The sequence below is a fragment of the Gymnoscopelus microlampas genome (assembly GCF_963454915.1).
Source record: "Gymnoscopelus microlampas genome assembly, chromosome: 9".
NCBI lineage: Eukaryota > Metazoa > Chordata > Actinopteri > Myctophiformes > Myctophidae > Gymnoscopelus > Gymnoscopelus microlampas.
The window spans coordinates 28111208-28135231 of NC_139946.1; the positions used below are offsets into that span (position 1 = coordinate 28111208).

At 43.9% G+C, this 24024-nt stretch overlaps 1 protein-coding gene across 1 annotated transcript in view; it reads right to left on the reverse strand.

Annotated features, from left to right (window-relative positions):
* The window catches only part of sned1 (sushi, nidogen and EGF-like domains 1), a 43462-nt gene extending 20344 nt beyond the window's left edge, over window positions 1-23118 (reverse strand). Inside the window, exons 1-15 of the mRNA XM_084067193.1 lie at window positions 22515-23118; window positions 13091-13378; window positions 11327-11467; window positions 10500-10662; window positions 9423-9548; window positions 8323-8436; window positions 6663-6776; window positions 5829-5945; window positions 5287-5334; window positions 5039-5146; window positions 2904-2996; window positions 2329-2463; window positions 1843-1962; window positions 738-854; window positions 11-154 (exon numbers count right to left, since the gene is read on the reverse strand). Of these exons, the coding sequence (XP_083923319.1) occupies window positions 11-154; window positions 738-854; window positions 1843-1962; window positions 2329-2463; window positions 2904-2996; window positions 5039-5146; window positions 5287-5334; window positions 5829-5945; window positions 6663-6776; window positions 8323-8436; window positions 9423-9548; window positions 10500-10662; window positions 11327-11467; window positions 13091-13378; window positions 22515-22727 (2041 nt within the window). The 5' untranslated portion in view covers window positions 22728-23118. The remainder of the gene's footprint in view (window positions 1-10; window positions 155-737; window positions 855-1842; window positions 1963-2328; window positions 2464-2903; window positions 2997-5038; window positions 5147-5286; window positions 5335-5828; window positions 5946-6662; window positions 6777-8322; window positions 8437-9422; window positions 9549-10499; window positions 10663-11326; window positions 11468-13090; window positions 13379-22514) is intronic.
* Between the last annotated feature and the right edge of the window lie 906 nt (window positions 23119-24024).

The window sequence follows — 24024 nt, forward strand, 5'->3', positions numbered from 1 at the left end:
GTCTACTCACCTGCTGAGGAATGCGACGCGCTCCTGCTTATCTCGCAGTGTCTGCCGCTGAAGGCCTCCGTGCACTCACACTTGTACTTCCCGATGTAGTGGAAACAGGTCCCTCCATTCATGCACGGGCTGGAGGCGCAGGGGTCCGGCTTCCCTGCCAAACAAACCCCAGGGAACAATGAACATTGGACAGCTAAGCTCACATTTCTCATCTGTGTTGTGTGAGAAAGTCAGCGTGTTTGTTCAAACGGTTGCCCAATCTAATAAAGCCCCAAAAGATGATATCAAGAGAAAATTATTGTAAATCGAGCCAGAGCGTTTTTCCCTCTTTTTTTATAGAAGGTTACAGTAAAAACGAAGTTGCTCTCGGCACTCTTGTGCAAGCGGCAGTTGCACAACATTGTTATGGGACAAAGCTTGAAAAAGATGAAAAGCCTTATTGCTTTTGAAACTATGAAGCTATTTTCAGCAGAAGATTGAACCATAATATTATAAAGTGTGTTGGCAGAGAGAGAGTGAACTAGAGTAGAAGAGAGAGAGAGAGAGAGAGAGAGAGAGAGAGAGAGAGAGAGAGAGAGAGAGAGAGAGAGAGAGCCAGTGGGAGAGATGGAGGGAGGGAGAGAGAAATGAGTGAGAGACAGACAGACAGACAGAGAGAGAGAGAGAGAGAGAGAGAGAGAGAGAGAGAGAGAGAAAGAGCTGTGTGAGAGCAGAGTTTGACAGCAGGGGACACTGACCCACTTCACAGTGTTTTCCTGTGAACCTGTAGGGACACACACAGCGGTAGCTCCCGGCCTCTTCCTTACAGGAGCCTCCATTGCGGCAGGGACCAGAGGCACAGGTATTGAGTCTGACTGGAGAGAGACGGAGGGAGTCTTTCACATCATAGATAAATAAATACACATACTGTAAGTACAGCATTGGCCCGCCACTGTACATTGGAGTGATGCGTCAGCGCAGCTGCCATATTGGTCCAGGGAAGCTGCGCCACCTATTTCATGAATGTTTATTCAGGGACGTGCACAGATAGTCTAGGTGGTGCTAGAGCACCTGCCCTTTGCCCTCTTGACCAGAAGTGCCCTTTTGAAGAAAAAAAAAACACAGCAGGGGTCTTCAACAGGGGGCCCGGGACCCCTAGGGGTCCTCAGAGTTACTACAGGGGGTTCGCCAAATCTTTATGTGATATGATTTTTCTTTTTTACCATAACCACTTTAAACCTAGCGAGAGTTCTGAGGAGAACTTTAGCCAAAAATAGCAGATCTACAAGCCCACAACGCCTCGCGCTGCGAGGCGTTGTGGGCTTTTAGATCGGCTATTTTTGGCAAAGAGGTATAGGTGTAGAGGGAAAAAAGAGCAGACCAAGTAAACAAAAAAAAGTATAATTTACTTGAGCACCTGCCCCTCAAAATTTCTGTGCACGCCACTGTGTTTATTGAAGCAGGAGATCTCTCTCCACAATTAGTAGAACTCACTGAATTTACACTAGATTTTCAAGAGGTATGGTTTGTTGCCAGACGTGTAGTTATGTTATGAAAACATAACCCCACATACAAATGTGGGGTTTCATACCAAAATTACGATAGTAATTAATAACTAGATTCATTTAAATAGAAAGTGTCCAGGTACTTATATACATGTATGGGATATTTCTTGCAGATGAGTTATGGCAAGTTGCCCCGACCAATATGGCAGTGATGTTGACGTATGATCCAGTGGCCAGCGTATATCATGTCTATGGTTGAAATATAACATATAACATTGCCTCAGTACCATCTTAATTCAATGAGACATTCATGAGCATGTTTAAAGGGTGTTCAGGGGATGACTTGTACTTGCTGTACCTTTCTCACAGTGTTTGCCCCAGTATCCATGCTTGCACTCGCATGTGTATCCGCCATCCCGCTCGTAGCAGTAGCCTCCATTCAGACACGGAGAGGAGTCGCAGACCGATCGGTGCTGTACTGAAAAACACACACCGAGACTTGACTATGTTCCACTGTGCTGGGGAAAGGGCAAACCTCCGACATTTGGGGTTTCTGTTGGACTTGAGCACGTGGGACATGGTAACCAGCCTTTTAATTGCTTAAGCTGCTATTTACGCCATCGTATGACGAATAGCAAAAATAGCACGATCACAACGCGTCGCGTTGCGAGCTAATTATGGAAAATCTTTGAAAAATATTTCAATTATTTTCACCTATAATGACAAAATAGAGACACCGGGTTGAGCGTGGCTAAGAGTGAAGCCTATTTTGTCATTTTACCCTTTTGGGTCCATTTGGGTCTATTTTTACACTCTTCAATAGGTTGGCGCCTCAGGCTCTTACCATAGGGATAGAAGTCCTTATGATCCAGCTCGCCTCCTCCGGTCTGGCAGGTGCAGAGGTAGGTGCCTCCGTATTCCAGACAGGGACCTCCATCGGGACAGGGCCTGTTGTTGCTGCATGGGGTCTGCGTCACCTCTGTGAGAGGGACAGATTGTTGAAACATCAGCCACTTCACTTCCTTTTGAACACATCTAATATTCCCAACTGCATGTCATCTCAATCGTTCAGAGACCCAGTGCATATATGTCAAAAGCCAAGTCTTTATTTTATTGTATTTAATGTTTTAATCTTATGTATAATGTATCTTGGATCATGACTCTTAAGCCCGATTTATACTTCGTTGTACGACAATATCATAAGCTCTACAAGCTCACAACGCATCGCATCCGTGACATGTTGTGATCTTGTCTTTTCGGCACATGACGCCATCCCACGACGGAGCATAAATTAAGCATTACTCTTACCTGTAACTTTCCTGTGTCTCATTCTCACTGCTGTTGGTGCCATGACCCCCCCCGTGTGTAATGGTCTGTCTTACCTTACCTTATCTTATCTCATACAAAGGTCATACTCACCAAACTGACAGTATAGTCCTGTGTAACCTGTGGGGCATTCACAAGTCCCGTTGATGTCCACACACACGCCCCCATTCTGACAAAGACACTCCTCTGAAGACAGAGAAAGAAAAACATGAGACACATTCTAAGATAGAAGGGATGCTCACAAAACATGTTTTACAATCTTTCTATGCAAGTATCGCCAAAGAAGGCATAAATGACCACTGTGTTCTCAGAGGAGCCTTCTGCCTAAGTTGTGCTCCGTATACGACGGTGTCGAAAATAGCAGCTCTACAAGCTCACAATTTGAAGCATCCATTCACTATCATTTCTCTTTCCCCTCAACTTTTCCCACAAAGTTCACAGGACGGAGGGTGGGGGTGTACAGAGTAACAGGACGGAGGGTGGGGGTGGGCGATCGGGAAGGATTACGAGCTAAGCACGTTGTGGTTCTCCTCCTTGGCACAAACTGGAAGAATGTTTTTATTTTTCCTCCTCCATTCCTAATTGCAGCAGTGGATCAAAGGGACGCTCACTGTATCACTGCTAAATTGCTCCCCTTTGAAGTCCCAGGAACTCGGTGGAGGGTATTACTTTTTCCCCCTGATGATATGGGGCATGTTTTGTGATCAAAACGCATGGCCTGGGGGGCAATTAATGTTTTGTTAATTTGCTGGAGCTACTTTCATTGGCCACCTGCACGGCTGGGCCCTTTGATCTGAGAGTCTGATTAGGCACCCCTGTGTAACGAACAACTTTCTCTTCCTTGGAGGATCGTGCTCCTTTTTCCACTGTGCCTTCCAAGTGAGCCAGGCAGGAAAGTATTTGGGAGATTTAAGAGAGCCTATATAAGCACTGATAGATATTTCAGCTCAGGGGTGAGAAGTAGCATGCATTTGTAATAGTTCAAATACTGTTAAAGAGCTTTTTTGGTTTTAGGGGAGGGAGGATTACTTGTAGCAGCTAGCCTATGTGGGTGAAAGTGATCTCTCATGGGAGCTTACCCCAGGTTTTCAAAACACACGCCCATTATTTCCTAAAACACACATAATATGATACAGTCACAGACATAAATTATAACTTAAAATGATATCATGTGTGCCTCCCAAAGGAGGATATGAAACATTAGGCAGGGATAATAGCATTGTACATATTTTGTGAACAAATTGCCCTGTGGTTATGCAAGCAGCAGCTGCTCTTTAAAGCAGTGCCGTAGCGTGGTGCGATGGCCAACTTCCAGAGGAGCAAGTGGCAGTGTCGGAGCGTGCATATTCCAACAGCTCGGTCTGAAGAGATGACCTGAATACCAAGGAGCGAGTTTTAACCCATAAAAAAGAGAGGCCCCTTGTACGTCTAGACAAAGCACTTCCTCTTGTTGGTAAACTAATAAAACGGTGCCATGAAGCCATTATTCACAACATCAAGCGACGGTTTCCCGTAGTAAACAGGGCGAGGCCGTGTCAGTTTTGATAATTACATTCATCCATCATCATGGCAGCCTCTTCCAGGGCAGCACGCCAAATTCCTGTGGGATCGCACATCCGTGCCGCGCGGTCGGCACTCTACCTGAGCAAATTGCCTGCAGGGAGTTCACACTTCTTTTTTTTGGTCTAATTTGCGTCATATTTGACGTACGACACAGACGTTCAATTAAGTAATAATAATACATTAATGTGTTGTTAGTTGTTGTTGGGGTATTTGCCAAGTACATTTGTACATGGAATTTGTCCTCTGCATTTAACCCATCCTATCTATTAGGAGCAGTCGGGATCAGCAAGACACCCAGGGAACAGTCTCTTGCTCAAGGACACTTCGACACTAAGAAAGAAGGAGTCTGGGAACACAGCGGGAACCATCCCGGTCCCAAGAGGCCACTCTACCTCCTGAGCCACGGCAGTGGGACTTAGGCAAATGTGAGCTGTATTCAGATGGTCGGAGAAGTAGAAACCTCCATGTGCTATACCACAGTTGTAAAACAAAGGAAAGCCGCCCCAGACCTCCGCTCTGGCAAACCATTCAGCCAACCACATAAACGCAGAGCTTCTGAACATGGGAGATGATGTTGAAGTTTGATCGATAGATCAGCCTTCAGTGTACCCGAAGAACATTCCAATTTTGGCTGTTTGTTAACTGCTGATCGCCGGGTACATTACCTTCACACTTGTCACCAGAGTAACCCGGAGCGCATGTGCAGTTGTACAGTCCATCGCTGGTATATTCACAGATCTGCTGCTTTTCACAATCCTCCCCTTCACAGGATACTGAAGTCAGAAAAGCACAAATGGCAGTTAGTATAGGCACAGATGCAATCATATTTGGTATGAAGACACCCAAAATAAAGCAGCATACACGATAGGGCCTGAATTCAATTCAGCTCGCAGCACTTAATACTTGCGTTTACCTGTTTGATTTTCCGCTCGGCTGGAATTCACCTGAAGCGCCACCAGCTCTGAGAGAGATAGAGAGAGGAAAACAGTCTCATGTGAGCCTTATTCAGACGGCCGGAGAGGAGGGAACCTGCATGTACTATACCACAGTCGTAAAACAAAGGAAAGCCGCCCCAGACCTCCGCTCTGGTGAACCATTTAAGCCAACCACATAAACGCCGTGCTTCTGAACATGGTAGATGCCACGAAAACCTCTCAGCCAATATAATGGGTTAGTCAAACAAGAACTCCTAGCCACAGTCACCCATTTCACTCCCAGACGAGTGAAATGGACGAGAGAAGTTTAGTTAGGTTTGTCTTTTTGCCTTTCTCACCAAAGAAAAAAGGAGGAAAAAAAGTATATTACAGGAAGCAAAACAGAGAGGAAAAAGGGTTGTGGGTTCTGTATACATTTTCTATCCAAAACTAGTTTTTCCCCCATAACACAAGGATAAATCAAAAGTAAAAGTGTAAACCGGTGCCCTTTGGTGGAATTTGACCAAAGCTGCTGAGTCACCTGTCTCACAGTGGGTTCCGGTGAAGGCGTCAGCAGGACAAATACAGGTGTAGTTGTTCACCTGATCCACACATTCTCCACCGTTCAGACAGGGCTGTGATTCACATTCGTCTATGTCTGGAGGATTCACATGCAAAAAAGTAAAACACACACACACACACACACACACACACACACACACACACACACACACACACACACACACACACACACGTCAAGTCAAATGGATGCATCAATGGGGATGTCCTGATAGAAATACATCCACAGTAGATCTGGTTTCACATAGAGGGCTTCCCATCCATCTTCACAGGGGACAGGGAGGTGTTGTCTATGGATTGATATCATAAAGGACACTGAGCAGGATTAGAGCTTCCAACTTCCCTCTTGCAGGCATCAGGTTTCAGTGACCAGGTGTCTGGTATTAAGCGTAATCCGGTCTCATGTCGAGACAAGGATTCAGTTAACCACGCAGGGCCCAATAATCTAATTCCCTGGCGGGATCGAGTTTCGCCGGCAACCAATCGTGTGGCGCTCTGAACGCTACATTAGGAAAAGTCTTTTTCTTTGGGAGGACCGACCGGCCTGGCTTTAGTGAACTTTCCCGGCGCGGGCCATCTCTAAACTTTGTGACCCGAGGAAAAAAGCTGTTTGCAAATCAATTCGACCGTAACCCCCATTTGGAGCCATTCCTCCAGGTTGACTGGGAAACTCTCTGCGGACGAAGACATCTGCCGAAAAGGCAGAGTTTAATGCGGAAAGCAGCAGGAAAGGTTTCCTTCGGAGAGAGATGCCCACTCCTCGCCACCGGGACCTGTGGGAGAAGGGCCCACTCACCTGTTTCACACAGGGCACCGGTGTAACCTGGCTCACACACGCAGGTGAACGTGCCAACACCTTGTACACACACCGCATTGTTGACGCAGGGGCTTCCTCTGCACTCGTCAATGTCTGCAACAACACGCAAACACACAGAGACAGACACAGTCGTGGAATATTTACTCAGCTGATTAATATATCCGCCACACTGCTCCCCTCACTCTGCAAATATGCGCTGCTGGCTGTGAAAGGTATTAGAGAAGGTTTGATACATCTCCACAGGCTGGACTGTGGGAACAGGCCCAGGCAGTGGTGGAAGAAATACTCTGATAATTTTTTTTTACTAAAGTAAAGGTAGTAATACCACAATATAAAAATACTCTGTTACAAGTCAAAGTCTAATTTTACATAAGTACTTAGATTAGCAACGGAAACGTACTCAAATATTTTTTTTTATTGAAGATCTACAACGCGTCGCTTTGGGACACGCTGTGAGTTTGTAGATCAGCTATTTTCAGATTGTAGATGAGCTATTTCCGAATAGCTGAAGTATAAATAGGGCTTAGTTTTCAAATAATTGTAGTGGACTAAAAAAGTATAAAGTATATAATTTTTTAAAGTACTTCAAAATTGTTATTAGTACTTGAGTAAATGTACTTAATTACTTTCCACCACTGGGCCCAGGTTGCAGGCACAGCAGTTCCAGACCAAGACATTCTTAAGATGGTTATTGCGGAAACTCCTTTTAGCCAAAACACTTGATATCCATCTTTTCCCCCCACAAACAGGATACAGTTAATATCAGAAGTTGTTAAAAAGACAAGAAAATTGTTATAGATTATTTTTAATGATAAATAAAAAGAAAATATTTAAAGGAAAAAGAAAACAATTGCAAAAACGTTACATATGTGGACCAATAAGATAAAATTGAAATGAGAACAATCTGAACCCACTTAAATGATCAACTTGAATGTTTTTTGTATAAATACATATTTTCTCTCCCATATCTTGTAACTGAATCAAGCTATGTTTTTTCCCCATTTTGACTTTGGGTCACTGAGGATAAATTAACAGATGCTTTTGCTTAGTCTTGGAATTTGATGGGTTTTATAAATAGTTTTTGACTTTGTTACAAATCATGTGCGGGTTTATGACTAGATGGGGTTGGTTTATTTTCATATTTGTCCCTTCCCACATGTCGGTCATGAGGTTACGGATGTCGTTTTGGACCACTTTGCATCGTTCATTCAAAATAATCTCTGTTGGTTTTCTCCTCATTTTAACTATCGCTAATGTCCTGTCAACCATCTGCACGGGGGAACATTGCCAACACAATTTTATTCCCTTTGTTGAGCAATTTCCACATTGAGAATTTCACAGACAACTACAACTTCTTGACAGTTCAAAAAGAGCCCTGCCCTAGTGGTTACAAGAATAATAACAATAATACAATTTGTGGACAGATGGACCGACAGACAGACTGACAAAGCGATTATTATAGGGCTCCCGCATTTCATGTGGGGCCCCAATAAGTGTGTGGGAATCCAAATCCGGTAAGGGAAACCCTAGTAAAATGGATGCTTACAGTACTCTATGAGTGCATGTAGGCTACTGTGGTATTTATCTTTCAGATTTAATCGAATTAATTCTCTAATTAAACTGGGATATAGCATGGTACCTGTTTCACACAGATGTCCGGTGTATCCAGGTGGACACTGACAAACAAAGTCATTGATCAGGTCTTTGCAGGTCCCTCCATTTTGGCAAGGATATGAGGCACACTCATTTACATCTACAGAGAAGGAGAAACACAAAGGAAGTAGTAATGGCTGCTCTTAAGCAGAAACAACACGATAATGAACTGTCCAAGGAGACCGCCGCAGATTGGCGGGGACCTGATACGTGGATTACAAGCAGATGTGACTAAAGGAAATATCCTATCAGGATGTCCCTTGGCAAGCCAGGTGAAATTCAGCTTTTACAAGCTGACATCCTTTTTTCCTGGCTGATCGGGGCAGTGGAGGGCTGTGTGTGTGTCTGTGTGTGTGGGGTCATCCAGGGTATACAGGGGTGTCAAGTAAACATGAGAGAGCATGATGGTGGCGAGGTCATTCGTAATAGCTGACAAGGGTTTGATTTGTAAAAACAAACCAGAGGGAGGGTGATTTTCTTAACCACTTAAGTCCTATGCACTTCTTCGTACGACAAATAGCGGAACTAGCTGATCTTCAAGCGGGGACCTCATACGTGGATTACAAGCAGATGTGACTTGCTTGTAGACTGTCGCCATATTGACAAATTTCGTCAAATTTGACCAACATACGAATGCCTGGGTTAATTTGCTTGACATATTTTTTTATTAAATGATTTATTGTGATATTGTCAAACATCAAGATCAAGCATATCAGACAGTCTACAAAAGGAAATGCATGTATTTAATTCAGTCTCACCAGAAGCAGAGATAAAACATATCCCCACCGCCAATAAAAATGATGATGGATTCCTCCCATTCCCCCTAGGAAATCCAATTTAATATATATCAAGCTCCCCCAAATTAATATGTATATGGCCGCAGGCTCCCGTCTGAAAATATGTTTTGCCATATACAAGATTTGTGTTGTTAAAATGTGTTGCATTTTTCAGATTCTTTCAAGATTCTTTTGAAAATAGATGCTATATTAACAAATTTTGCTTGGGAGTCAGGATCCCCTGGAACACCCCCAAGGACCCCTGGGGGTCCCCAGACCCCACTTTTTGAGAACCAGTGCTGTAACTGACCTATCTGGCATGTTCGTCCTGTGAAGCCAGCCAAGCAGGAGCAGGTAAAGGAAGGGTTGCCTGTGATGCAGTCATCGATGCATTGACCCCCGTTCAGACATGGTCGAAGGTGAGGACACACAGATGCTGTAAACAGAGGATATTAGTCTAATAAATAGCAGGCCTGTCACAATTATTACATAATCACCTGACCACAGTTATTATTAGAGCTGATCGCAATTATGTTGCATTATTATGAAAACGGTTTCCATTCATTTGTATAAAAACAGCTGGATGAAACCAACAGAAATGTCATATTCATTATTTCCATGTCATTTTTCACGCTGATACGCCATCTTGTTGCGCCCAGAAATTAAATGTAAGCTATGGCAGTAATGTATGAAAAAACATGACCGGCATCAATTTAGGTAGACATATACACTGTTTGCTTGACCACAAATGGTAAGAATGTTATTTAGATAGAAGTTGTTTAGACAGATGCTAGGTATACTTGGTATCCTAGTTACTTTGAAGCACTAATTTGTTTTCTTTGCACTGACTCCACTTATATGACTATTTACCCTGTCCTTTGTTAGCTAGGGTTCATTCTAAGGGCACTCGGGTGGCGCAGGCGTAAAGTTCCGATCTGGTCTAGGGGTTTGAATCCTCTGCGGTGCCTCTGGCTTTCCATAGAGCGTCCATACGAACGAACACAATCGGCCATGTTGGGGGGAGGGAAACCAGGCAGGGAGGGTGATCTTCGCTGCACTATCAACTCCTACAGACTGTCAGCGGGAGTTGGAGGAGTAGGACGGAGGTGCTACAGCCTCTCGGTGGGGGCTCCTCACTTGTAGGTGAATCAGTAGGGAATAAAAGCAGTGGCAACACATTCATGTGTGGGGAAGACTTAATTGGCATAACAATTACATTCGGAGAAAAAGGAGGCAAAGATTATTGGCTACTGTAAGTCGCTCTGCGTAATTGCGTCTAAATGCCTAAATGTTTTATTGTAATGAAGAATCCAAGATGAAATGGTATCAAGATGGCAAAAATAAACAGCAACACTTGAGTGTCCATTCTCTTGGATGCAGGTCTCACCCGAGGCGTTGCAGCCGCCCACTTCAACGTGGGCGTCGTCGATCCTGAAGACCCATCTGCCCGGGTAGCCCACGTTGGTGGTTCCCTCCACATCCACCACGTCATCGGTGCGAGAGCCAGGAATGTTGAAATAGCGCTTCCCGTCACCGGCGTTGAAACCTGCCTGGGAGGAGAGGAGAGGCGAGACAGGACATCACAAACCATCACTGGAGTTGCTGTTTGAAGACATGATCAGAAATGCTTAATGTTTCTCATGAGAAGAAGATTTATTTCAGATTTGGACGATTCAGAATGGTGCATTGATTGGACAGTGCAATGTTTCTTTGTTCGCTCGTTTGATTACATTTATAACCATTTGCTCTTGTTTTATCTCTTCCTTTATTTTTTATTTACTTTTTTTGCTGGACTATTTGCTACATGTCCCTGCCCTACACTCTCCCTTTGTGTTTCCTGTCTCTCTCCACTGTAACTATCAAATAAAGACTAAAAAAAGCTCAGAAAATAACAAAAATATACTCGACTATACTTCATCGTGTGACAAATAGCGAAAAAAATACCAATCTACAAGCTCATACCATGTCGCATCGTGACAAAATCGCAAATATTTTTGCCTATCATGACCTACCTAAAATAGGGACACGAGAGTTAATGTAGTTTAATCTCTTTGATTATTTATTTTCTCTTTTCTTATTTATGGTAAGCTTGGCGCCACCGTAAATGAGAATCTTGACCTTGCCTGAACCCTGATGTCGCTCAGGGTTAAATAGGGCGTAATGACTGTCACACGGTGGTTTAGAGTATCTAAGGGAATAGCCAGGTGATGTTACCTGTGCTGCGATCCCGCCCAGCCCAGCTGGGTCTCCTCCGCTGCTGGCATGCATGCCCGTGGTCCACGTGATGTTATGATACTGGAAGATAGTGAAGGAAAGATCTCCATCTGTGATGAGCACCACCTGGAAAGTATTGACCTAAATGCAAAGGAACACGTATCATTTAAACTTATTATCCTCCATTACAATTGCTTACAATGCACTATTGATATAATGTTAATATTAAAGCGATGTTGAACTAGAACGTTGGGTTTTATATAGCTACCTGGCCATGATAAAAGTCAAATATTGTTTATCATCTTTTTCTGTTGCTTCTGTGCTCTGTGAGCGAGGAACCAGGAGCGGTGATTCTCTTCACTCTCATTGCATGGTAAAAGAGGTCTCACAAATCACACTTTTAGCCCAAAAACAAATGCAAACAAAGCACATTCTGCCAATGTATACAAATATTACTCATACTTAAGTTTGGGAAAGTGAAATGGCTGTCTTATATTACCTTTCTTTGGTGTAACAAAAATCAAGTCACCATTATCAGTTTAACACAAACACAGATGACACCACTGAAATAGGTGAAAAGTACACAGAACACACAGAACACAGACGCACCAAATAAAGATGAACAATATTTGGAATAATATCATAGCCTGGTAGCAATACAAGTCCATGGTTCTGCCAAAGTTCATCATGGCTGTAAGGTTTGGTGTTAATGTCCAGTGGTTTTCAGCACTGGACCTGGGAATGAACTGTTTATGCTGGACTTCATTCTACACATAACCACACAAAGGCAATTAACCCCATCGATAATTTAACCCTGAAAATGTAAAGATGGATCCATGAGTGTCTAACGCTGGGAATCCACCAAAAAGTGTAGCTCACACGCTACAGTCGCTACTGGGCCAAACCTGGCCCTGTCTGGGACCACTTTTTTTTTGCCTCGAGCGGGAAAAGAAATCACGTGCACGAGTGGAGCGTCCGTGCACGGCCAGTGAAAACGGCTACATTCATTAACATGGAGCAGAAGAAAATCAGCGTCCGTGCACATATGCTTGCGCGCCTGGTGAGTTCCTAGCACAAGTCTCTCGGACCAGAGCCAGAACCACTGCAGTACGCCTGGATTTGAAGGAAATTCCTAGTCAACTAATAGTCGTCAATTGTCTATGAATTGAATACCAAGGACCCCAATGGAAACAAGCCAGACCAAAGTATTATAAATGTAATTGTGATGTTTACATTTTTTTGCCTAATAAAATATTCGATCAATCAATCAAATAGTCGTAAGATTTGTCGACTAACCGATTAGTTCCTCCTATAAATAATTGTGCAATAGCCAATAGCTATAGTCTGTTCTTTATCAATGATGAAGAAATAACTCCTACAACGTGAACATTTTAAACATTAAAATCAACTAATTAACATGAAAAATCGTAGCCGACTAACAGCCAAAGACCTATTAGTCAACAAATAGATTATTAGAGATCAGCGCTACGCTGTAGTCATTTATTTGTTGTGGGTCAATGGCTATTAGGGTAGAAGTCAATATGATTTTCTGTTCAATGTGAATGTAACTTATATTTTAACTAGCTCATACTGCCCAGGACACTTGTGGTTATTGCAGCCCAAACCCATGAATCTATTTTAAAGCTTCAGATCTTTGTCATGGAAGTTGCAGAGCAATTAGCACATTGCAGCTCTTTCACAGCTGTCATAACAGTAACATTGTAATAGGAGAAACTGTAATATGAAGTGTCAAAGTATAGCTACCGGTGTGACAGAGTTGCCGCCAAAGAAAGTAACTTGGTGCCACGTAGAGACGAGTGTCCATGTGGCTGTGAAATTGGGTAAGTCTGAGAAGTAGGTCCTGATGTCATCTGTGGCCCTCTTCAGGATGAAGGGATTTGTACTCTCTCTGTAGTACACTTTCCCTGCACGGCGGTTATCCACATCAGCCCAGAACGGTGCCACAACCCTCCGGTCTCCGGCGATTGGGAAAGCAACTGGCGTGAACTGAGACACTTCCCTCAGGAAAGACACCAGACCATTGTTGTTTACCTGAGAGGGAGATAGCAGAGAGTCAGATGATACAGTCAGTTAGTTTGTCTCTGTACATTAATACACCCACTCAAAGTAATTAACTTTACCCTTTACCCATTACCTTCCTCTAGCACCATCATTACGACTTTCAAATAAACAAATTGGGGGTTACTCGGACCACTGGCCTAGTGGTCTGGGCACCTAGGCTCCAATGTAGCCTGACAGCGCGTTGCGGGTTCATAGTAGCCTATGATTTATTGTTTTTGTTTTTCAAACATGCCACATTAAAGTGAAACATCACAGACAATTTAGTGCAGCTTGGTGGCCCCACCAGGGAGTGCTCTGACAGCATAATTGCGAAGTCATTTATTCAAATCTGACCGAGTGCCTGTGTTGCACATGTAACCTTTTGACCCTTTCCAAACTCCTGTCCAGTAAAACGGAAATGGCTTCAAAATATTCTTTAAAAAAGTAGTACATCAAAATGTATTTCTAATCATGAAATGGCAGAAGTGAAAGCTCTGTCATCTGCGGTGCTGAGGAGGTCGAGGCGAAGCCAGGCAGGCAGAGTTCCTCTGACCTTGGGGAGCAAACATCAGCACAGGGCAGTGGGCGCTCCCATAACGGATGTTTGCACTTCCCATGTAGCGAACAGATGCAAGCTTTATTCTGTCAAATGACAGCAGCTGCGAAAACCCCGCTCCTTCTACTCACACACCTGCATGCTCGTCACACCAGGACGGACGTTCAACTGTCTTTAAAAATCCTCAGACACATGCCAACACTAAAGTAACCAAAAGGCTGAACCCAGTTCGCTCTTGTCCACATATCTCCGCAGTGAGAAATGCGTAGTCAGCCCTGCGGTTACTGCACGTGTTGAAAATCAAGAAGTATCAACTTCCTGTTAGAATTTAAACATTTATTTGACGCTTTTATCCACACAGCATTTCACAATGAATGTGACTGTAGGTTAAAGTTGATTTTGAAGATTTCTCACATTACACGCATCTAGCAGTAAATTATGATTGCAAAAGTGAACACCACAGCACCCAGAACAATTATATGCTACAAATATCCCTTTGTATGAACCTAAAGTGTCCAATGTGGCCATAACTCAAGCGAAGAAATATCAAAAAAAGTAGGTTTTAAACAAGAACAGAGCAAAGCCAGAGAGAGGGCACATCAAATAAGTTCAGTTCACACAGAGAAGATAATGACTGTGGTATAACCCTTGGCTTAACCACATGAACCCATAGCGTCCCTAATATTAGGGCACGTCATAATAATAGACCATATTCACACAGCGGCCATTTTGCTATTAAGTTAATGAAATTCCACCCCGTTGCCACCCCGTTTTTTCAATGCAAAATGCCAACATGGCCGCCGTGTGAATATGGTCTATAGCCGGATATTTCGGCAAAAATAGGTGAATATTAATTCGCCAAAATAAGCAAACATTTGCTGAAAATAGCCGATCTGCAAGCTCGCAACGCATCGTGGTGCAATGTGACGGGTAGTGAGCGTGTAGATCGGCTATATCTTCAGCAAAGAGATTTGGTGTAGAGGGGAAACAGAGGGGCGTTATTTCTGATTATGGCTAAAAACAAAAAGGTAACACCTGTATGAATTATATTTCATGTTTTCAACTTTTAATTCAATGTTCTTTGGAGAAAACATGTCCTTACGCTATCAAAAAGATAATATTTAAAATCATGTATGACAAATTCCTATAGAACCTAGGATGTTAAACCCTATGAGCAAGATTCTGTATTCATAAACAGGGTCAATAACATAACTTGGCCGAATGGAGCTGCGTTTGTATTACAATATTTTAACAATTCACCAATAAAGCTTATGAGTGTGACAACCATCCCCAATGGGGGTGTTATGCTAGAGGTCATGCTAACAACTTTCTGCTAGCCAAGGGAACAAACAAAACATTTACTGTTGCACAAGACAGCAGTAAATTGTGTTCAGCAAATTCAGCTGCAAAGTTTAATTTAAAGTGCATCAACAAACTACAAAAACAAAAGATATATTACATTTTACTTTGAGAAACACAATATCTCTTACCACAAATCTTTTACATTTGTGATGTTAGTCTCTGACCCTGTGACTGCAAATGTAGCTATCAAACTTTTTTTAAGAGCACCCCCTAATTTGGAAGATAAGTACTGCAACAACCAATGTGTACAACTAGGGATAGAGCACACCCATGGCCACTATACAGTCAACACCGCCTTTTGCCATCAGGACGACGGTGCACAGTACCACAGTGCAAGTCCCCACAAGTATAGGACTTCTGAACAAACAGGCCCGGTCTCAGTGCTGCACATAATGTGTAATGTGATATATGATATATGCCTCTCAAACTATGACTGGTAGCTTATTCTATTTTCCTCTATGTAAGAGAGGTGTTGTGTAGTAGTTTATGTACTGTGATTTTTGTGTCCTGATGGCTGCTTGGTGCGAAATGAATTTCCGCAAGGACAAATAAAGCATCTATCTATCAAACTAACTAACCCACACATTGTAACTGCAACTGCTCTGGCCATTTAATTGATTATTTAGTATTTTAGATAACATGGTAATCCAAGTGTAGCCTACTGTATCAGAGAGGTCAGTAAGAAGACAGAGCAGCCTGTCTCTGTGAACGAGAGAGGAAGGCTGTGTTGGGCCACGTGAAAGGCTTTCATTCATGGAGTCATTCCTGCTTATCATCAGCAGGTGCAGACGCTGCCACCCGTGCCACCTATCCCGTTTCTGCTAATCGCCGGTGTGAACCTTGCCTTTCCGTCCTCGGAGGTAGGGGGGCACTGGTGATGTGACGGTGACAAAGCAACGTCAGAGTGGTCAGGCTTTGCTTCCCCTCACGCGTATGGAAACCATAATTTCTGGGACTTCGCTGTAAAAACAGCAGAGGAAGTTTTGTTTGGCCCTGCACGGGGGCTCAGTTAATTGCCCAACCGCAGCCTTCCCTTCTGCATCAGCGCGATGTGGTGAGAACGTGGCCTATGTGGAGAGAGAGAGATGACGGTCTGCAGGGGCAGCGGCCCCGGGGTCGACCGGACGGAGCTCCGTTTGATCCATCCGGGAGAACAAGAGAGAGGGTTGGATGAATGGCACAGGAGGGGACGGACGGAGAACAAGCTTCACACACCCACTAATGAGGGACCTGCGGTGGCAGCGGTCTGGAAGCCACCCATCTCACAGCGAAATTAGTGCAGGAAATCATGCTGAACACCAAAAAGACTTTATACTCCAATACCGGAATACATTTAGTCGCCTAATCCAATCTCTGTTCGCATCTGGAACTGTTTAAACAAGTCTATTCCTTCCTGGTTGAGGATTCATATTAAATATGGGCCTATTTTGACATGGTCACGACCTGAAGGGGAGTTAAAATAATTCCTCTATGACTGAACTTGGCAACTTATCCTTTTAGTTATATGATCACATGCTTTTTCGTTTCCTCTGTGGATTTACTCTGGGTGTATCGCTCTAATCAGCAATCAGACCTTTTCACCAGGCTCTAACTAGTACAGACATTTAGTGAGGGGCGGTTTATGTATTACATTTATGTGAGAGCGTGTGGGCTCAGCACTGTCTTGTGTTATGCTGTAATATGACCAAGGTCAGGCTCACATGGGAGAGGTACCATCAATCAGCCTTGTAAAGCCTCAGCTGTACTCGCTTGCACTTCGTGTCGTGCACCGAAAATATGCGATCTATAAGCTCACAACGGGTCGCAGCACGATCCACAGCGCGATCTGCTATTTTTGGTAGTATAAATTTGTATAAATCAGCTGTAAGAAGCATCTCTCTCTCTCTATCTCTCTTTCTCACACACACACACACACCCACACTCTCGCTCTCTTTTACTCTCAACGGTGCCACTTGACTCTTCTAACACCCTTGTTATTTTTGGGGAATTCTTTGCCGGATATATGCCGGGTTTTTCTTGGGTGGTTTTTTTCTTCGGGGCCAAGTAATTTATGGACAAAAATAAACTTTCATCTGGGAAAAGTCAGGCCAAAGCAAACCGCTAAATGAAAAAGGTACGCAAGGATCAGCACAGGAAAACATTAGCCGTTCCTTGTCAAAAAAACGAGGTTTCGCAGCCGCTGTCTAACAATGTGACGAAATCCAGTTAAGTGTCTGCGCTGTGAACTGTGCACTTGGACTTTGAACCCAGGTCACCTGTGCCCCCCCCCCCCCCAAAATAGTTTAACCTAAGTGGTTAAAGCCCTATTTCTACAAGCTACACGGGCCGTTCACACAGGACACGGTCAGGTGGCAACTGCCATTGACATCAATGGAGAGTGGTTTGCTGCTTGATGGGCCATTCACACAGTACGCGGTCACGTCACAGATCGTCTATTGTAGCCATTAGTTTCTTAATACTAATGGCTACAATAAATGAATGCCCAAAATTGGGATGCCAGGGTCAGTGGTAAATCTTGACATTAGTCCTGTATCTAGAACAATGTGGCATTATTCTGGGACAACCATCATAAAACATGCTTGTCATGCTATAGAAACTATACAACCTAGTTCACTATAGATATAATAATAATAGATTTAATAGGCTATATCAACAATCAGTCCCTGTTCAAGATTCATCCGGACATTTCTCCAAGCATATTATGTAAGTTAGGATTACTTAATACTTCTGTATTTCAGCATTACATGAAATGCACCTAGGTACTACTGCACACGCACACACATGCACGCACGCGCACGCACGCACGCACGCACGCACGCACGCACGCACGCACGCACGCACGCACGCACGCACGCACGCACACACACACACACACACACACACACACACACACACACACACACACACACACACACACACACACACACACACACACACACACACACACACACACACACACACACACACACACACACACACACACACACACACACACACACACACACACACACACACACACACACACACACACACACACACACACACACACACACACACACACAGAGGCTCATATAATGTACACTACACCAAGCCATTCATAGTTTAGTTGTTTCCAAAGCCTGAAGTTGCGCAAACTGGAGCTGAAGTTCTTAAAAAGAGCAGATGAGCATTAGCAGATGTTACAAATCTGTGAGCAGAGCAGTTAGAGTTTGTCCTTGGCATTATTCTTCCCCAAACCTATTTGAGTTCCTCTAATAGTTGACTTCATAACACAGGCAAGCAGAACCTTACCCCATAAATATTATTGGATTAATTATATACTGTATGTTATACCATGTAAGTGAGTTTTGTTTTGTTTTTTTTAACTTTTTTCCCCCACAATAAATGTTGAGAGCATGACCGTTGTGTGGAGGTTGTTATTAAAGGGTTATCTGCCTCCAGTAAATAACTTAGATTTTAACAATCTTCTCTGACATCTGCTTTTAAAGTTGTGGAGAATGTGGACTTATGTGTCCTCTCGAACCTTGGACCTTCTCCGCTACGTTGTTAACAACAGCCATCCGCAAGATTAGTTAATCCGTTATTTGCATTGTTTGGAAGCCCCTAAGACACTTTGCAGATGCATCTGTCTTCTGTTAAAGGGATTTGGTCGCCTCTCTGATAAAGCAGCTGGTCAGGTCTGCAGGGAAGACCTTCACCTTGTTATCTGAGTCATGGGAGGAGAGGGACCCTTTGTGAGGGGGGGGGGGGGGGGGGCTAGTAATGTGAAAACTCCCAGACACAAACAAAGGGACAGCCTGATTAGGTTGGAGTGGGACTGGAGTGGGAGCTATAGGTGTGTGAGCGCTGTGTTTATACTGGTGTGATACTAGAAACCATGACTGTCCCAACGTCTGGAAGAGCTTTTTCGGTTCAATGACATTTGTGTGAAACGGTTTGCATTTCAAAGGCACAACAGCCAACGATAAGAAGACAGCAACGTTTGGTTTGTCCTGCAGGAAACGAGAGGGTTAAGGGTTTTAACGGGAGCTGCGGTGAGGGGTTTCACGGAAATACTTTCAAGCACATGGAGTGCTAAACAGAGTCAGTTATGATAATACCATGAGACAACATTCACGAACCGCCTAAAAGCTGCTTGGTTCTACAGCTTCCATGTGGCAGTGGCCCAAAGGCTTGGAATGAACTCCTGGGAGAAACTATCCATATGAATTTGCCCCTTAGTGTTCACTGAAATATCACCTGCTCAGCGCAGCTCGCTCTCTTGTGGCAGAGGTCGCCATGTGGCTCGCTTGGTTTACAGCAGATGTTTAATGGATTCAGGTGAAGCATTTAAAACGAGCGTGACTGTAATTTTCAAGTGCCTGCCACAGTCTTTTATGTCTTTGGTGGATACAGAGTTACAGCCTGGTCTATCTGACTCTAAATTACTTGTGCTTCATGTGTAACAGCATATCACTTCACCACTTACACAGCACATTGTAGTGTGAAGAATGACTCAGATCCTTATCAAAGCCCTAGTAATCTAATCTGAGATCAACAGCGCAACCTCTGTTGACATCTGTCTTGTCTTGTCTGGCTTCACCATTGTCTTCCAGTGTTATTGTAGGATAATAGATGTGTTATTATAGGATAACACACTACATGAGTTTGGATTCATTGCAACACTCATAATGAGAACACTCCCAAAATACCCGGGTGTAGCTATTTGTGCTGCCACAATGGAAGATATATAATGGTCAAAACAAAGGCGTGATCAACTGTGATATCAATATATAATAAATATATAGTGTCAATTATATGTTATTGTGTATTTAATATGCACTTGCGTGTCTGTCTGTGTGTGTGTGTGTGTGTGTGTGTGTGTGTGTGTGTGTGTGTGTGTGTGTGTGTGTGTGTGTGTGTGTGTGTGTGTGTGTGTGTGCATGTGCGTGTGTCTGTGTGCGTGGCCGACTGGCCGTGTGTGTGCACACACACACACACACACACACACACACAATGTGTGGGCCTGTGATATCTCTGCATCGAGACACTGATCTCACTCAACCACAGTCTGGATGCTCAGATTAGAAAGGTGAACTTTGAACTTGCCGATTGTTGCCATGGTGTCTCAGCCTCTTCTGTCAGGGTTTGAGGAGACCGAAAGTGGGCGGGGTCTCCTGGAGGAGAGGGAGGCGGAGGGGGCGGGGCCAGGGAGGGGATAACCACAACAGGTGGTGTTGATTTAAAGGGGCTCTGTCTTCCCATGTGCTGGAACTGAACCCCATACATGACAAAGGCAGATCAAAGTGGGTTTCACTGTGGTGCGCGAAAATCCCTGTCAAACCATTCAGCTTCCTCCCAAGAGCTCTTCCTCCCTCTCTCTCCCCTCTCTCTCTCTCTCTCTCTCTCTCTCTCTCTCTCACAATCTACCCCCTGCCTACATCTCTCCCTCTCTCTCTCCCCCCCCCTCTCTCTCTCTCTCTCTTTCTCTCTCTCTCCAGTGTGCATATTTCCCCCCCTGCTCTGAACTCAAACAGAACAGCTCACAGATGCTCCACAGCAGTTATAACACAAACTGTCATTTCCTCATTACAGCTCTTTGTAGACTTACAACAGGGGCTCACCAACACGTTTAGACTAATAATGTTCTCTCTCTCTCTCTCTCTCTCTCTCTCTCTCTCTCTTAATTCAAAAGGGCTTTATTGGCATGAGAAAACATGTGTTTACATTGCCAAATCAAAAGTGGAACACCCCCCCCTCTCTAAAATAAACTCTGGAGCTTTTGACAAATGTTGTGTACAAATATGTTCATGTGTTCATGTATTTATTGGCTATGCATTTTTTGGTCAATAAAAATGTCAATCAATCACACGCTAGTCTCTCTGCATGGGGGTGAGGAGGGTCACCTCAGAGCGAGGAAGGGGAGCTCAATGATGGAGAGTGAAGAAGATGTCATGCAGTGGTGTAAAGTAACTAAGTACATGTACTCAAGTACTATACTTAAGTACAATTTTTAGGTATTTTTACTTTCTTCAGTATTTACAATTTTCCATACTTTATACTTCTACTCCACTACATCTCAGAGGCAAATATTGTACTTTTGCTCCACTACGATCATTTGAAAACGTTTGGTTACTAGTTGGTAGGCCTAGTTACTTATAGATTTAGAAGATTATTATTACAAAACAAACGTGCATTAACCACTTCAGCCCTATTTAAACTTTGGCTATTTAAAAATAGCCGATCTACAAGCTCACATCCCATGACATGTTGTGAACTTGTAGATCGGCTATTTTCAAAAGATTTCAATACATTTAATACATTTGAAACCTGTGAAATGGGACATTCGGTACTTTTGGGTACTAGTATATTTTTTATGCCAATACACTTTTGTACTTTTACATTTTTTAAATGTTGAATTCTGGAGTTTAACTTGTTACAGAGTATTATATACTAGTATACATTGCAGTATTGATACTTTTATTTAAGTAAAACATTAGACTGATTAGAGCACTTTTACCACCACTGGTTCTAATAGGAATCACGCCGTGTCAGTCAGTTGGACAGGACTGCCAAGTGAGCACATGTGCGCGTCGGCGCATGCATCCACATCCACAACTCTACCAGGCTACAGCACAGTGTTGCCAGGTTTTGTGAGAGCAATAAGCAACCAGGTCTAGGGGAAAAAAAGCCCAAAGGAAGCAACTTAGGCCACATGACATGAGCACTTTAAACCATCGGCTATTTGAAAATAGCCGATCTACAAGCTAACAACGTAGCTTGTAGCTTTCAAAAGAATCTTGAAATAAAATGTGGAATATTTGGAATATGTTTTATACATTCTATCAACACAAATCTGGTACGGGGTTCACCTGGTATAAAATATTTTCAGATGGGGATTAGGGACAAATTAAATATACCAATTTAGGGGTCCATGACATGAAAATAATATGTGAGAAGTGAAAACCACTGGTTTAAATAATAATTAAAAAATGTGGAAGCAAGCCTAAATAAGTAGCTACACGTTAGAAACCAGACAAAAAAAAACGCAACCCACAAACTACCAATATTTCCAAGCAACTTTACAGAAAAAGAAGGCCAAAGCCACTTATAATAAGCCGACATGGCAACCCTGTCCACAACTCTACTACTCGACTACATCAGCATCTCTGGCGCAACTTGTCGCACGCGAATGAATGAACGCGTCCCCGCTTGTCGGTCTGTACTTACGTAGAGTCCCGTGTGTCTGTCGCCGAAGAACGGGAAAGCGATAGCGATCTCCACCAGCCCGGAGCCTCCGTCGTCCTGTGCGATGGTCAGCGTGTCCCCCTGGTCCCGGCCGAACGGGTAGAAGTCCCCCAGGGGCACGGCAGGTGCCACCCGGTCCAGGGAGAGCAGCAGGGTGCAGAGGCAGGGCAGCAGGGCTCGCAGCACCAACACCATGGCCTCAGACACCCAGAGAGAGATGGAGCTGACAGCTAGGCACTGTGGTGCACAGGGGAGGGAGGAGCACGCACACGCACCACCACGCACACACACCTGAGGCAGCAGAGCAGCAGCAGCAGCAGCAGCAGGGCAGAGCAGGACTGAACAGGGCAGGACAGGACACCTTTCTCTCTCTCATCCACGGCAACCCTGCCGAATCCTCGTCTGTATTCTCCTGTCTGTCTTCAATGTGGCCCTCAGTACTGAGTCTGAGGCAGGGGAATACTGGAGATCCCTTGCATTCTGCTTGCTGCCTGGGTGCTGCTGCTCCCCGTGTCTCTCACACATGAAATGAGGGAGGGAATGAAAAAAAAAGTGGGGGGAGCAGAGAGAGTGATTCGTGATTTTTTTTTTTTTTTTTTTAACAATCCAGCGATTTGGTCCCTGATGGCTAGCTTTTAGAAATATCCTCAATAAAAGCTCTACTATTCTGCCTGCCAAAGGAGTTCTTTCACTTTCTGGCCCCACCTCCCCCGTAGGGATTCACTACCTTGCATAATTAGCCGCTTCCAGCCAATGGCCTCCGCCGGGCTGGTAACTGGATCAGCACTGGGCGGAGCTATGATAATCAAAGGGCTGCTTTAAAGAACCTCTGTGACAAGGCTTCCCCCTTCTCTCCTGCAGTGTTGCCATGTCTGCTTATTATAAGCGACTTTGACCTTGTTTTTCAGTAAAGTTGCTTGTAAATATTGGTAGTTTGTGGGCTGCGTTTTTTGGGCTTGTTTCTAAGTGTACTTGCTTATTTAGGCTTGCCTAAAACAACAATAAAACATGTTAAACCAGTGGTTCTAAAATATCTTTCATGAAAATGGTTTTGTTCTTGGGAGCATTTGTGTTGTTAGAATGTTGGGAACAAATTCCAAATTTTCCACATTTTATTGAAGGAGTTTTTGAAAATAGCATAGGCCTATCAATATCAGCATAGCGACGCGTTGTGAGCTTGTTACCTGCATATATGGTAGGTTTAAAGTGCTCATGTCAAGTTGCTTCCTTTGAGCTTGTTTTCCTAAACCTAGTTGGCTTGCTTATTTCTCTCACAATATCAGGCAACGCTACTTCTCTCCTGCGAAAAACCCTGACTGAGTGAAGTTACTTTAGGCATACCGGAGCCGAGCCGTAGCACAGCCAGAAAACACGCATGTTCGCGCTTATGAAAACACAAGCGCACTGCGAGAAGAAGTAGAGTGAAAGGCTGTGATTTGTGATAAATCTAACAGTGAATGAACGGGTGCGCGCACGTAGTGCTTAAGTCAAT